Raw genomic sequence first — 12,322 nt, 5'->3', positions numbered from 1 at the left:
CCACCCACTGATGATGTTAGGGTGTGCCCATGATGGCCTCTCATATGGAGCAGATGGGGGGTTTTGGTGTCTATACCAGATTGTCTGGTCTTTTTCCCAGATTATTTTTTAGCCTTTTTGCTTTCTGGTGGTGGGGACCCCCGCTGTGTATGATCCCACCCTGTCTCAAAAACAATGGTTGTTTCAATTGCAGCCAAACAGAACTGCAATTCAGTTGTCTTTTAGTACAAACCATTCCTCAGGCATCTGCTCATAATAATCAAGAAAATTGGACGAGCTGTCCATTCAAAACCTAACTTCTGAATCACAATTCAATTCAATTCAATTCAATTCAATTCGATTCAATTCAATTTGTATACCCCAAATTCACAACAACAGTCGTCTCGATGGGCTTCGTACCGGCGATTGAAAAAGATGAAGGGATCATGAATACATAGAAATCAATAGGAAAATACTAATTAACAACTACACATTTAAAGTCCAGCAGAGGAGCTTCATCCAGATGGAGTTGGGGTGACAGCCGGGGGCGCAAGTCGAGCCGGAGACAGGATCCACAGCCAGGTAGGAGCAGAGACGAGGTACACAGCCAAGTACAGAGCAGAGACGAGCCGGAAACAGGATCCACAGCCAGGTGTAGGAGCAGTAGTAGAGGCGAGCCAGAGACGAGGTACACGGTCAGGTACAGGCGCACGGATGAGCCAATGGAAGCACTCCCACTCACCCGGAGGGGAGTGGGAAAGAGGGAGAGTACATGAATCGCTCTGCACCAAACAGAGGCATGGAGAACTAAATGATGAATAATAATCAGGAATATAGATGAGAAGGAGGGTAGAAGTAGATGAGAAAAGAGGACAGAACCCCAGTGCACCATAGCTACCCCAGCTTCAAACTTCTTGCAGCCTACTAACAACTAATTGTTATTGTTATTAAGTTTAATTTAAACACATCAACATTAAGTTAAATAATCTCAGAATACTAGCTAGTCTGACAATAAGCCTGTCCAAAGAGGAATGTTTTCAGTCTAACTTTAAATGTAGAAACTGTGTCGGCCTCACTTACATGAGGTGGGAGTTTATTCCAAAAAACAGGGGCTTGGTGGCTAAACGCTCTACCTCCAACTGTACTTTTACTAATTCCAGGAACCACAAGCAGTCCTGCATTTTTGGAGTGAAGTGTTCTGTTTGGATGGTAAGGGACTATGATGTCATGATATGACACAGATTCTGAATGACCCAAGTGCCGGAACCCTGAAGGAGACTCGGACAAGAGGTAAGTTTTAGATGATTTAATTTGGCTGAAGGTGAGTGTTGGCATCTTTCCAGAAGGTGGAGCGTCAGCTGGCTGGAGATGGGAGGAACAACGAACTGGGGTCGACTGAAGATCCAAAGGCTCCTTAAGAGGGCTGCAGCAGTGATGAGGTGAGTGGGAACAGCTGGTCGTCTCCAAGGCAGAGAAGGCGGGGGAGGGGGAGAGTAACTGACAGGCCACCATGACATATGAGGTCTTTGATGTGGGATGGGGCCATACCATGCAAGGCCTTATAGGTTAACAGGAGGAACTTGAACTTGATTCTAGAATCAACTGGGAGCCAGTGAAGTGAAACCAACACAGAAGTGATGTGATCTCTTCTGCTAGTTCCTGCTAACAATCTAGCTGCTGCGTTCTGAACAAGCTGGAGACTTCTTAAGGAACTCTTAGGACACGCTGCTAACAATCATCACCATGAGCTTCAAATAATTTCTCCCTCTCACTTCAGTTTTTTGAGCTATATACTACGACATTTCCAATTCAGCCAATGACAGGCTTCAGTTATTCACTTGACATTTCATGTCAGATATGAATGTTGTAAAATCTAAACATCATGTTCACACTTACAACAGTTCAGTTGATTTATGAAAATATTCTATTGAATTCAACTGAATCAAATGGGTCAAATGTAATGGACTGACAGTGGAATAATAGAAAATGTTTAGGATTGTTCTGGAAAGAAGTGAAAAATGACAACAACATAATATATATGTTTTGGCACAAACTCTGCAGCTGATTCTCCGGGTTGTTCCCTTTTCAGTCCATATTTTTTTATTCTATTTGTGATTAATTATGATGTTTCATAACCTTAAATTCAACAATGAATGCACAGAAATGTGGTCGGTTTGTGGGGTGTAAACCAGAGAATTGTGGGCAGCCAAAGCAGATGGCAGTGCAGGTGGAGGTCCTGTATCCGGTTACAGTTATGGACACTAGATTGAGTTTTCTTCTGTCAGCTTGCAGGATGCTGAAATGTTGATTTATGTATTTATCATCTCCAGACTGGAAGACGACACCTCTCTTCTAAATTGAAAGTCTGCATAATCTACGGTGAATCCACAGCAGCTGCAAGGGAAGCACAAACCCTTGAACGTGCCCCACCCTTCCCAGATCAGCTCTTCTCATGTGTCTTTATGCAAACATCTTCTATCAGAACTTCTTGCTCCAAACATTTAATCATGACTCATTTGATGCTGGAAATACAAATATCCCAAAAAAATCTTAGGAAAAAGGTTTTACTTTTACTGTAGCTGCTTGTTTTCGGAAGACACACTCAAGGAAATATTATTTAAACAACCAATTTTTTACTCAGCTTTCTTTAACAATATATTTAAAGTCCCACTCTGATCATCTGTTGATCAACATATTGTCAAATATTTCCCAGTCGTCTTCTGATTGTGGTGTTTTTATCCAAAATAAAAAAAATCTGCTGTTTGACATTTTTACTGTAGAGTGGGAGGAGTTCTTCAGAAATGTGCCTCTAAGTTGTGGGCTAAGTGTTCAGTATGGAGTAAGCCTACCCCCAATCCCCATCATCCATCTGTTTACATGCCCTCCCACTACCTTACAGCGCCTAATAACCCCAACCTAACATTACCGGTGTAACAAAAACGGTGAGCAATATTGGAGCTACCCTGCTGTACAGTTTTGAGCCAGATGCCAGCTCAGACGAGGAAAATGAAGATGTACATGCATCTATGTAACTGCAAGTGGATGCTTTGGAATGGAGTGGAGCAGGGAGCTTGTGGCTTGCCAAATGTAGTTTTCACGTAACAACTACGACAGCATTTCTAAATCACCACAATTTGAATAAAGAAATACTATATGCCGTTTTAAGCTTCATTTTTCTTTATATATGTCCTCCATCATGAGAAAAATACCACAAAAACAACAATAACACAATTTTCCTTGAAGTGGGTCTTTAATATTCTACAATGTTAGCTGGAGCCGGTTTAGCTCGTGCTGGTTTGCGGCGCCTTTCGTCCGTGAAACCAGGGTTCGACTCTGGGCTGCTCCCTGTTCCCTACTCTACTTCTGTGCTGGTCCCAAGCCTGGTTGCTTTGAGAAGGTTGCGTCAGGAAGGGCATCCGGTATAAAACTTTGCCAAGTTTACCATGTGACTTGTTCACTGTGGCAACCCCTGATGGGAAAAGCCAAAAGAGAAAGAAGAAAAGAAGGTAGCTGTGAACAAAGTCTCAAAGTACTATCTGGATCAGTTATTGGAAAGAAAACTGCTTGGTCAGTCTCTGTATCCCAATGTTTCTGATCGTGGTCAGAGATGAAGGAGCACAAGGACACCTCAAGCTTTATACACGGGGTCTGTGTGAAAATGATACAGTGATTAGTCTCAAAGATGTGTTACATGTGATAAAGAGATGGATTTACATGACAGATACATGCTATGCACAAGACCTTTACATGCCTGACCTTTTTTTTTTAAATCTGGAAGTTGGTTCAAGTGAGGATTAGTCAGAAAAGCAGGGATTTGTGATGGATGGATAGCATGGATATCCATTTATTTTTTCCCAGGGGTCCCTTTTGACCAGGAACACTACAGGTGCTAACAAGGTTGAGTAAAACACTCACAATTTATTGAAAGAGAAAATCATTACTTTCTTCAGTTAAATTGCACAATGTGGAAGGTATCAAAAGGCCACGAGGCAATCAGATGTAATACAGAGTATTTATGAAAGTTTTTAGTTGTAAAGTCTTCAAATTTGACCCAAACACACCTACAAAATTGAAAACTTTATATCTAACATTAGGTTACATACTCATTTTATTTAAAAAATTCTTTATTTGTAATTATTGTAGGTTTGCCGCTTATTTGATCACTTGAGATTGATTTCAATCTAAAGTGAGTGACAGATATTTTTAGCTCTATCATTACTGTCATATTGGTGGTTTTCTGTATCGTTTACTTTTAATCTAAATTTGACACTGCTTATCTTAACACAATTTGCACTTTGTTCCACTCAATATAAATGGTATGTCCATAATGCATACTGTTTGACCATGGTTTGTATACAATATTTTCACATTTAGCCTTTTTTTTTATTACAAAATGATTGTTTTAAAAGTGCATGCAAAGCCCTTGAGTGTTTTCATGATCTGTTTGTAATCAAACAAAAGACTTGGACGATCAGGAACCCTCACTGCATATGTTAGGAAAAGGTGCCCCCTAGTGGGGGAAATACTTTAAAACAACACATGGTGACAGTTCCTGGCAAGACACGCTCAGCAGACAAATCCAGTCAATCCATGTCAGAGTTACACATATTTGTCCATTAATTTGGGTAATGTCCCTTTCTAGTTTAGCCAAAGATTCATTCTGGAAAAGTTCTGTGTAATATTTGACCGAATGTTTGTTTTCTAGCCTGTTTGGATTTGTTTTTAAAATTAGTCTCAGGATTACAGGAAAAATAAATGAAAGGGAAGGCGTTTTTACCCCTGTTTGGTTCAAATCCAACGAAGAATTTGACATAAATCTGAAACTAAATGGCAGCTTTTTGACCATAAAGCTATTTCCAAAGGCAGTTTGTAAAAGGCAACCCCAAGATTAACCCACTGGTCTGTAGCAGCTCAGAGTGAAGGGTAGATTTTCAGAATAATCTCCACAGCAGTAGTTTAAAGTCAGAGATTTAGGAACCTGAATGTCAGGAAAAAAGGTTAAACAATACTCTCAACTTCAAGTCAAAGCATGAAAGCTTTTTCCTAAACCAATTTCATTTGCTGTTTTTATTGCTTTGATTTGATATCAGTAATATTTTCATTTTTGAACTGGCTAAAAATGATATTGATGAACAAAATTTTTTTTCCAGAATTTTAAGAAGCAGTTTTTAAACAATTAATGAACAATTTTGGGAGTTTTCCCCGAACAACTTTCATCTTCAATTCTTTGTCTTCCCGCCATTGACTGTACATGTAAATGAGAACTGGACTGAGTGACCCCTCACCCCCCGGCATTCCAAACAGGAAGTACCTGTTGGTCCCAAAAAGCCGAAATCCCATATACTTCTACAGAGAAGTGAATAGCAATTACTATTTGTCAAAATAACGATTCTTGCTCCGATACCGGTTTTTGACATGTTTTTAACATGTTCTTGCCACTCCTAATTATTTTTTTGATAATATTACTGTAGTACAGGTTATTCAATTAATAAACTGGCCAAGCAGACAGATCCATAAAAGTATGTGGTTGAAAGATCAAAGCGTTTGTCTGCGAGTCTGCTTTCAGTGGAAGGGGTGTGGCCTTCCAACATGTTGAATTCTGATTGAAGAGAGTGGTTGTCATTAAAATGTAGCTAACATTAGCTGACAGGAGTAGCACTTGGTGTGGTCTTCTGCTGCTGTTGCCCATCTGCCTCAAGGTTGGACGTGTTGTGTGTTCAGAGATGCTCTTCTGCAGACCTCAGTTGTAACAAGTGGTTCTTTGAGTGTTTGAGTCTTCTATCACCTGGAACCAGTCTGACCATTCTCCCCTGACCTCTAACATCAACAAGAACTGTCACTCACTGGATATTTTCTCATCTTTTGGAACATTTTCTGTAAATTCTAGAGAAGGTTGTGGGTGGAAATTCCATCAAATCAGCTGTTTCTGAAATCCTCAGACTTGCCTGTCTGGCACCATCAACCATGCCATGCTCAAAGACACTTCAATCACCTTTCTACCCCATTCTGATGCTCGGTTTGAACTGCAGCACATCGTCTTGACCATGTCTAAATGCCTAAATGCATTAAGATCCTGCCATTTGATTAGAAATGTGCACTAATGCGGAGTTTAGGACAGATGTGCCTAATAAAGTGACCAGTGAAATTAGAGTCTTGTTAGAAAGGCATCCTTCCATTTTCAATGAGTGATTCCTTAAACTGTTTCAGAAAAGAATCCTCCTGTTTTCAAGTTTTTCTAATTGGGATGTTGTCAAAATAAAAAAAAAGTAGATGCGGTTGAATTTGAGTTTATTTCACTTCTTCAGGAACAAATTATCAAAGAAGGAGAAAAGACAAAGCTGATCTACTAGGACAAAAATGAAAAAAGCAAGCAGATGGATATGGATGTGAATACTTTACATCAACCCCTGCTAAATATACATAAATATCTAGTGTTAATATGAAAGAGTATCTAGCAGGTGGCAAAAATGTCTTTTGAAAATCATCTCCTGCTGTCTGGGATTCATTTACAACAGTGTCATATCTGTTTACTTTAGTTTCTAACCTTTAAAAAACCGTCATTAGATAATCATGATGAGTCAGTGTGATCAAGTACAAGCAAAAGGTTTGGATGCAGCACGAATCTTTATCACTCAAAATTGCACATGTTGCGTATGTAGTATTTTTTTTTATCAGAATAACCAATTAGCTTTAAATTAATCAATGATGGATAGTTAACTTTTGGAACTTTTGAAAGGCATTTTGTTTGGTTTGTTGGTTTTTCACACACACAAATATCATGCTTGACAGGAGAGAATATGAAAAAAAATTGACAGGAGGAGACAGGCAACACAGATGACCTCAGCTTTGATTTACATCACATCAGTTTAACTGTCTGTCATCAAAAATTGTCCTGATGGAGCCAAAGTAGTAGATACGATTTCTATTGTTATTTCATGCAGTATAACTCAAATTCCAAGTATAAAATTCAGCATGAAGCTTTTTTTTTAATTCACAGCCTATTTACAGTATCGTATTATAAATAAAGATCGATGTAAATGTACATACATTAATCTGTGGTTTGCTATAACCTCATTCCCAATCTATGAGCAGAAGCTGACTTCTTATCTGAAAATGGAATTGGTTATGATGCCATCATCTCCATCCAGAGACGGTTCATAGTTTGAGATGAATTTCTTTTTCTTCCCAAAAGTTGAGAAGGTGTTGTACATGTCCAGCTCTCCTCTGGGTGTCAGCTTCAGGGTGCTGTAGCCAGACGTGGTGCCGGGAATGTAGACGTTGTGCTGATAGTCGGGTGATTCGGAGAGAGGCTGGGGGCATTTTGGAGTCCACAAAGCATTTGGAACTCCTCCTTCTTGAAGGGATCTCTTACAATCTGCAAGAAAAAAAATGCATTTCTTACATTTGGAGAATGTTTCATCATTCAGCTGAAATGTGAGTAGAGTTTGATCTGAAAACAATAAGTGATTTGCCAATAAAACCTTATGATGATGAGATTTTTAGTTTGGTGGTTTCAATTGCAGGCTAAATCCCTGTGACTAAAAAGTTTTAAAAAAATCTACTCACCAAATAAACCCTTTAATCTTAACAGAAATATATTAAAATCAGGCCTACCATTTATGTGGTTTCCCCAGGTCCAGTACTGTTGTGCCACAGAACAGGAAAACCCATCGTTGTCACATCTCTGTTGCCGGGTAAGTGTGGCCTCCATGTTTGCAGCACTATACCTGGACAGAAAAAAAAAATTGATTTGATTTTGTTTTCAAACACAAAATAAAATAGTTAAACAAACTTAATAAACAGAAATTGATAAAGTGCTTTGAACAGGAGTGGGCTGAAAAAGAAATTATATTAATTCCTACCCCCAGTCTTACTATATTTTATGCATAGACTTTTACACTTTTACAGTGGATTTTAGATGTTTTCACCTCTTGTAAGCTGAGTTACGCTGGTTTTTGGTCAATGTCCAGTCCTTGTTTGAATACTTGAACTGGAAACATAAAACATACACAAAAGTCAGAATTACCTCACATTTCCTGAACACTTATGATTAAAATCACAATTTGTAAAAACACAACAATTTCACAACTTGCCTCAGACAGATCAATATGGTTTGATCCTAGGAACATAGATTCATTGTATGTATTAGTAACAAAAAACAGATCTCACGTTTTCTTTTTGTTTGTTTTTTCATAGAAGATGTGACAAGTGAAACTTAACATTTAGTGATTTTTTTTTGAAGGGCATGTGAGATGAATTACAGTGGATTTGTCCAAGAAAAAGGGGAATTAGTCCATTTGAGAGAAGTGGTTTTACTGGAAAGACAAATAAAGAAATCACTTAAAATTCATAACTTCAACTTTTAAAAGAATAAGATACTACTTTGGATCAGTTCCAGCAGTTTAAAAAAAACAAAACATCAATACATCAAATTTTCATCTAAACATAGTTTTTAATCACCACGAGGGTCCAGAAAAAAATGAAAATAAAAGTAAATACAATTTAAAAATAATTTATAATATTAATTTGACTAAAAATGTCGTTTTTTTACAGTAAGGCAAATCATGTTGCAGCGCCATCCGGTGTTTGAAATGCACGGTTGCATCAGTGTGAAACCTGTGCGTTATGCGTCTGTGCCAGACACTGTAGTCTGCTTTGCTGAAACTGTAATAAAAGAGTAATAAATAACCTGTCAGATGTGTTTTGCTTTTACCTCGTTTGGGCTTGTTTCCCTGTTGTTGGTCAGCTCATTCCGATCCAGCGTGCTCCAGCCTGAGGTCAGGTAGTCTGTGCTCTTGGCGTTGTTCTGCTGGACTGACAGCACCGGACTGCACGGCTTCAGGAACATGAAGTCACTCTTGGATGATTCCGGCGTCAGGCACATTTTGTAGCAGTAAACCTGAGACAAAGCGCCGGTGCCGGTGGCCTCTGCGCAGCCTGGCGCGCCCGCTGACATGCGGACGTTTAGGTTGGTCTTCTTAAACACTTCTGTGGTGGTGGTCTCCTCCGAGCGCGCACAGCAGCAGCGGCAGCGGATGGAGGGGAACCCGGACTCTATGTTTGACGGCTTGCCCTTCAGTCTCCTCACAACCACGAGGACGAAGATAGCCAGCAGAGACGTGAAGGAAATCGCGCCCAGAGCCACGATTAAGTAGAGAGTGAGGTTGGAGCTGTGATGCGGGCTCAAGGACAGGTCACCCAGACCGGCCTGCGAATCTGGCAGGCTGTCAACCACTGACAGAATGATGGAAACTGTGGCCGACAGGGGGGGTTGACCATTGTCCTTGACCAGGATGACCAGTCTGTGCCTCGTGGGCTCCTCCTCCTCTAACTGGCGGATCGTTCTGACCTCTCCAGTGTACAGAGCGATGCTGAACAAGCTCGGGTCTGTCGCTTGGAGCAGCTGGTAAAACAGACGCGAGTTTTGACCTGCGTCTGCGTCCACTGCACGGATTTTAGTGACCAGATATCCGGCGTCCACAGACTTTGGCACAACTTCATAAGGCGCGGTGCCATTTTGCGCAACGGGGGACACGATAATTGGCGCGTTATCATTTTGGTCTAAAATAAAGATGTTCACTGAGACGTTGCTGCCGAGAGGCGGGAAACCCGCGTCTTGCGCCTGAACTGTGATCTGAAAGTTTTTCAGCTGCTCGTGGTCGAAGGATCGTAGTGCGTAAATGTTTCCACTGTCTGAGTTTATGGAAACGTACGTGGATACCGGCATCCCCTGTATATTCCCCTCTAGGATAGAATAGGACAAATACGCATTCTGGCCAGAATCTGGATCCACAGCAGTCACAGAGCAGATCGATGCTCCTGGCGCGTTATTCTCAGTCAAATACACCGTGTAGGACGGCTGTTTGAAGCGAGGTGCGTTGTCATTCACGTCAGACACCTGGACAATTATATTTTTCCTCGTGAACAAAGGTGGAGAACCCGCGTCACGCGCGGTCAGGGTGATGTTGTAGTCTGCGATCGCTTCTCTGTCCAGGAAATCCGAAGTTACTAAAGTGTAGTAGTTCTTAAAGGATGAATGTAGCTGAAACGGGACGTGATGAGGAATCTCACAGTCCACGTTCCCATTTTCACCTGAGTCTTTGTCCACCACGCTGATGACGGCTATGACCGTCCCGGGGGGCGCATCTTCCAGCACAGGTGTAGACACCGAGGTGAGGATCACCTCTGGAAGGTTGTCGTTTTTATCCAGGACGTTCACCAGCACTTTGCAATGCACTGCTACAGCAGACGGGCCTTTATCTTTGGCTTGGACGTAAATTTCATGCATTCTGGATTTTTCATAATCAATCACTCCTTTTACTTTGATTTCTCCCGTGTGCGGGTCCACGCTGAAAAGCTGGCGCACCTTGATGGGAGCGTGTCCGCTGAAAGAGTAAGTGATGTCAGCGTTGGGACCCTCATCCAAATCAGACGCGTTAAGTTTGATCACAATTGTGCCTTTTGGCGCGTTTTCAGCGAGTCGGACTCTGTAAAAAGACTGATCAAAAACTGGCGCGTTGTCGTTCGCATCCAAAACGGTTATGTCAATCTGCGCAGTGCCAGATCTCTCCGGTGCGCCTCCGTCCACTGCGGTGAGCACCATCTGATGCGCGCTCTGCTGCTCCCTGTCCAGAGGAGCTTGCAGGACGAGTTCTGCAAATTTACTGCCATCACTGCGCGTCTGAATGTCCAAGTAAAAATGCTCATTTACGCTCAGCAAATAGGTGCGCAGCGAGTTGGAGCCAACGTCCAAATCTTGTGCGCTCTCCAGAGGAAAGCGGGATCCTGGGGCAGCAGACTCCGATATATCCAGATTAAACTCTGTCCATGGGAAACTGGGAGGGTTATCATTTACATCCAAAATCTCAATCTCCACCCTGTACAGTTCCAGAGGGTTTTCTATGACCACTTGCAGGTGAAAAGAGCAAGAAGAACTCTGCTCGCACAGTTCCTCTCGATCGATTCTTTCATTCACAAACAAAACCCCGTTTTCCAGGTTCACCTCCACGTATTGCTTTTTGGAACCCGACACTATCCGGAATCTGCGCGCGGAGAGTTTGTTCAAATCCAATCCCAAGTCCTCCGCAATGTTTCCAACAAAAGCTCCGTGCTCCAGTTCCTCTGGGATTGAGTATCGTATCTGTCCCCAGACTGCGTCCAAGAAACAAGTGAACAGCGCAAAATAGCACGCGACGAGCCATGTTTTCTTGGCACCGCGCGCATCCATCTGCGAGCAAGATGATTCAATCAGAAACGTGTCAAAACTGTGGAGTCATCAAGATAACTTGAGGTTTGGTGAAACTGGAGCAGCGCCTGTCTCACTGCCTGCCTTCCTTCCAGTCTGCCTGGGAGAAAACAGAGGAGAGAAATAAAGGCTATAAGCCTATCTCTGAGATTTGTGCGCGTCTTGCGCTTCTGCGTGCGCGCGCGTTTATTATTGGCCCCACTCTTTCAATAGAGGGGAAACAACATCTGCTCGGATAATCTTCCCTGCCTACTAGCCCGATCAAATTCATGTCACAGCCTCCGGGCTTTGCCCTTGGGTCAAAAGTACTACATTCAATTTCTTATAGGAGTGTTTCATCATTTTTAGACTCACATGGAGCATAATCCTATCCAACACCTTTCTTCAGTGTTTTGCTCTGCCCAACTCACAAAACTGGGGAGAAGTTATCTCTGTAATGAATGGAGAAGTGGAAAACATTGCTTGAAACAGTCCCAGCAAGGAAATAATGAATTGTGAAGGGACCACCAGAGGAAAAACCAAAAAAAAGCAAGCAGGCTGAACTGGTATGCATTTATATAATAAGGCATTCTGGCTGCAAGAAATCCCAAATTCCCTTCCTCCTGCACTCTAAACCAGCTTGATCCTATTTAAAGTTCTTTGTTTGCCACATCCCCAAGTCAGTATTCACACTCGAAACAGTTGTGTCTGTTTGCCTTCCACCTCAGTGCATTCTCCGCCAGTTTGCTCTTAAAACTCTGCTTCCCCCTGGTTGAAAACACTTTCTGCCTGCGCAAATGAAACTGCAGCAGATGGTGAGGGTTTTCCGTGGGCTCATGCTCTTTTTAATTAATGGAATGGAGATTAGAGGGCATTTTCCCTGGATCATTAGTGAACAGAGGAATTAAGACATTTTGTGAGGAATAATCCCAGGGCTATCCATGTGAGGCACATGTCGTTTTCTCTCTGTGGTCATATTGACCTGCTTTTCTCAACTTAAGTGCATGGCATCACTTACCCAGAGCAGAAACTAAGTAGCTGGGGATGAGGGGACTCAAACCACCACATTTAGGGATCAAAACTACAAAAGAGATTATCTCTTTGTCACCGCCCCTCTCT

General features: G+C 41.8%; 1 protein-coding gene across 1 annotated transcript; it reads right to left on the bottom strand.

Annotated features, from left to right (window-relative positions):
- Nucleotides 1–6,250: 6,250 nt before the first annotated feature.
- LOC101163840 (protocadherin-10) lies at nucleotides 6,251–11,332 on the bottom strand. The gene is made up of 4 exons (XM_011483695.3): nucleotides 8,693–11,332; nucleotides 7,908–7,969; nucleotides 7,594–7,706; nucleotides 6,251–7,354 (listed from the first exon to the last, which is right to left on the bottom strand). Exons 1-4 carry the CDS (start codon nucleotides 11,204–11,206, stop codon nucleotides 7,083–7,085), a joined length of 2,961 nt encoding a protein of 986 aa, XP_011481997.1. The 5' UTR covers nucleotides 11,207–11,332; the 3' UTR covers nucleotides 6,251–7,082.
- Nucleotides 11,333–12,322: the final 990 nt, after the last annotated feature.

Source organism: Oryzias latipes, chromosome 14 (genome assembly GCF_053564925.1).
Source record: "Oryzias latipes strain Hd-rR chromosome 14, Olatipes_Hd-rR_3.1".
In the NCBI taxonomy this organism is placed as follows: Eukaryota; Metazoa; Chordata; class Actinopteri; order Beloniformes; family Adrianichthyidae; genus Oryzias; species Oryzias latipes.
This window is presented reverse-complemented; position numbering and strand designations above follow the sequence as displayed.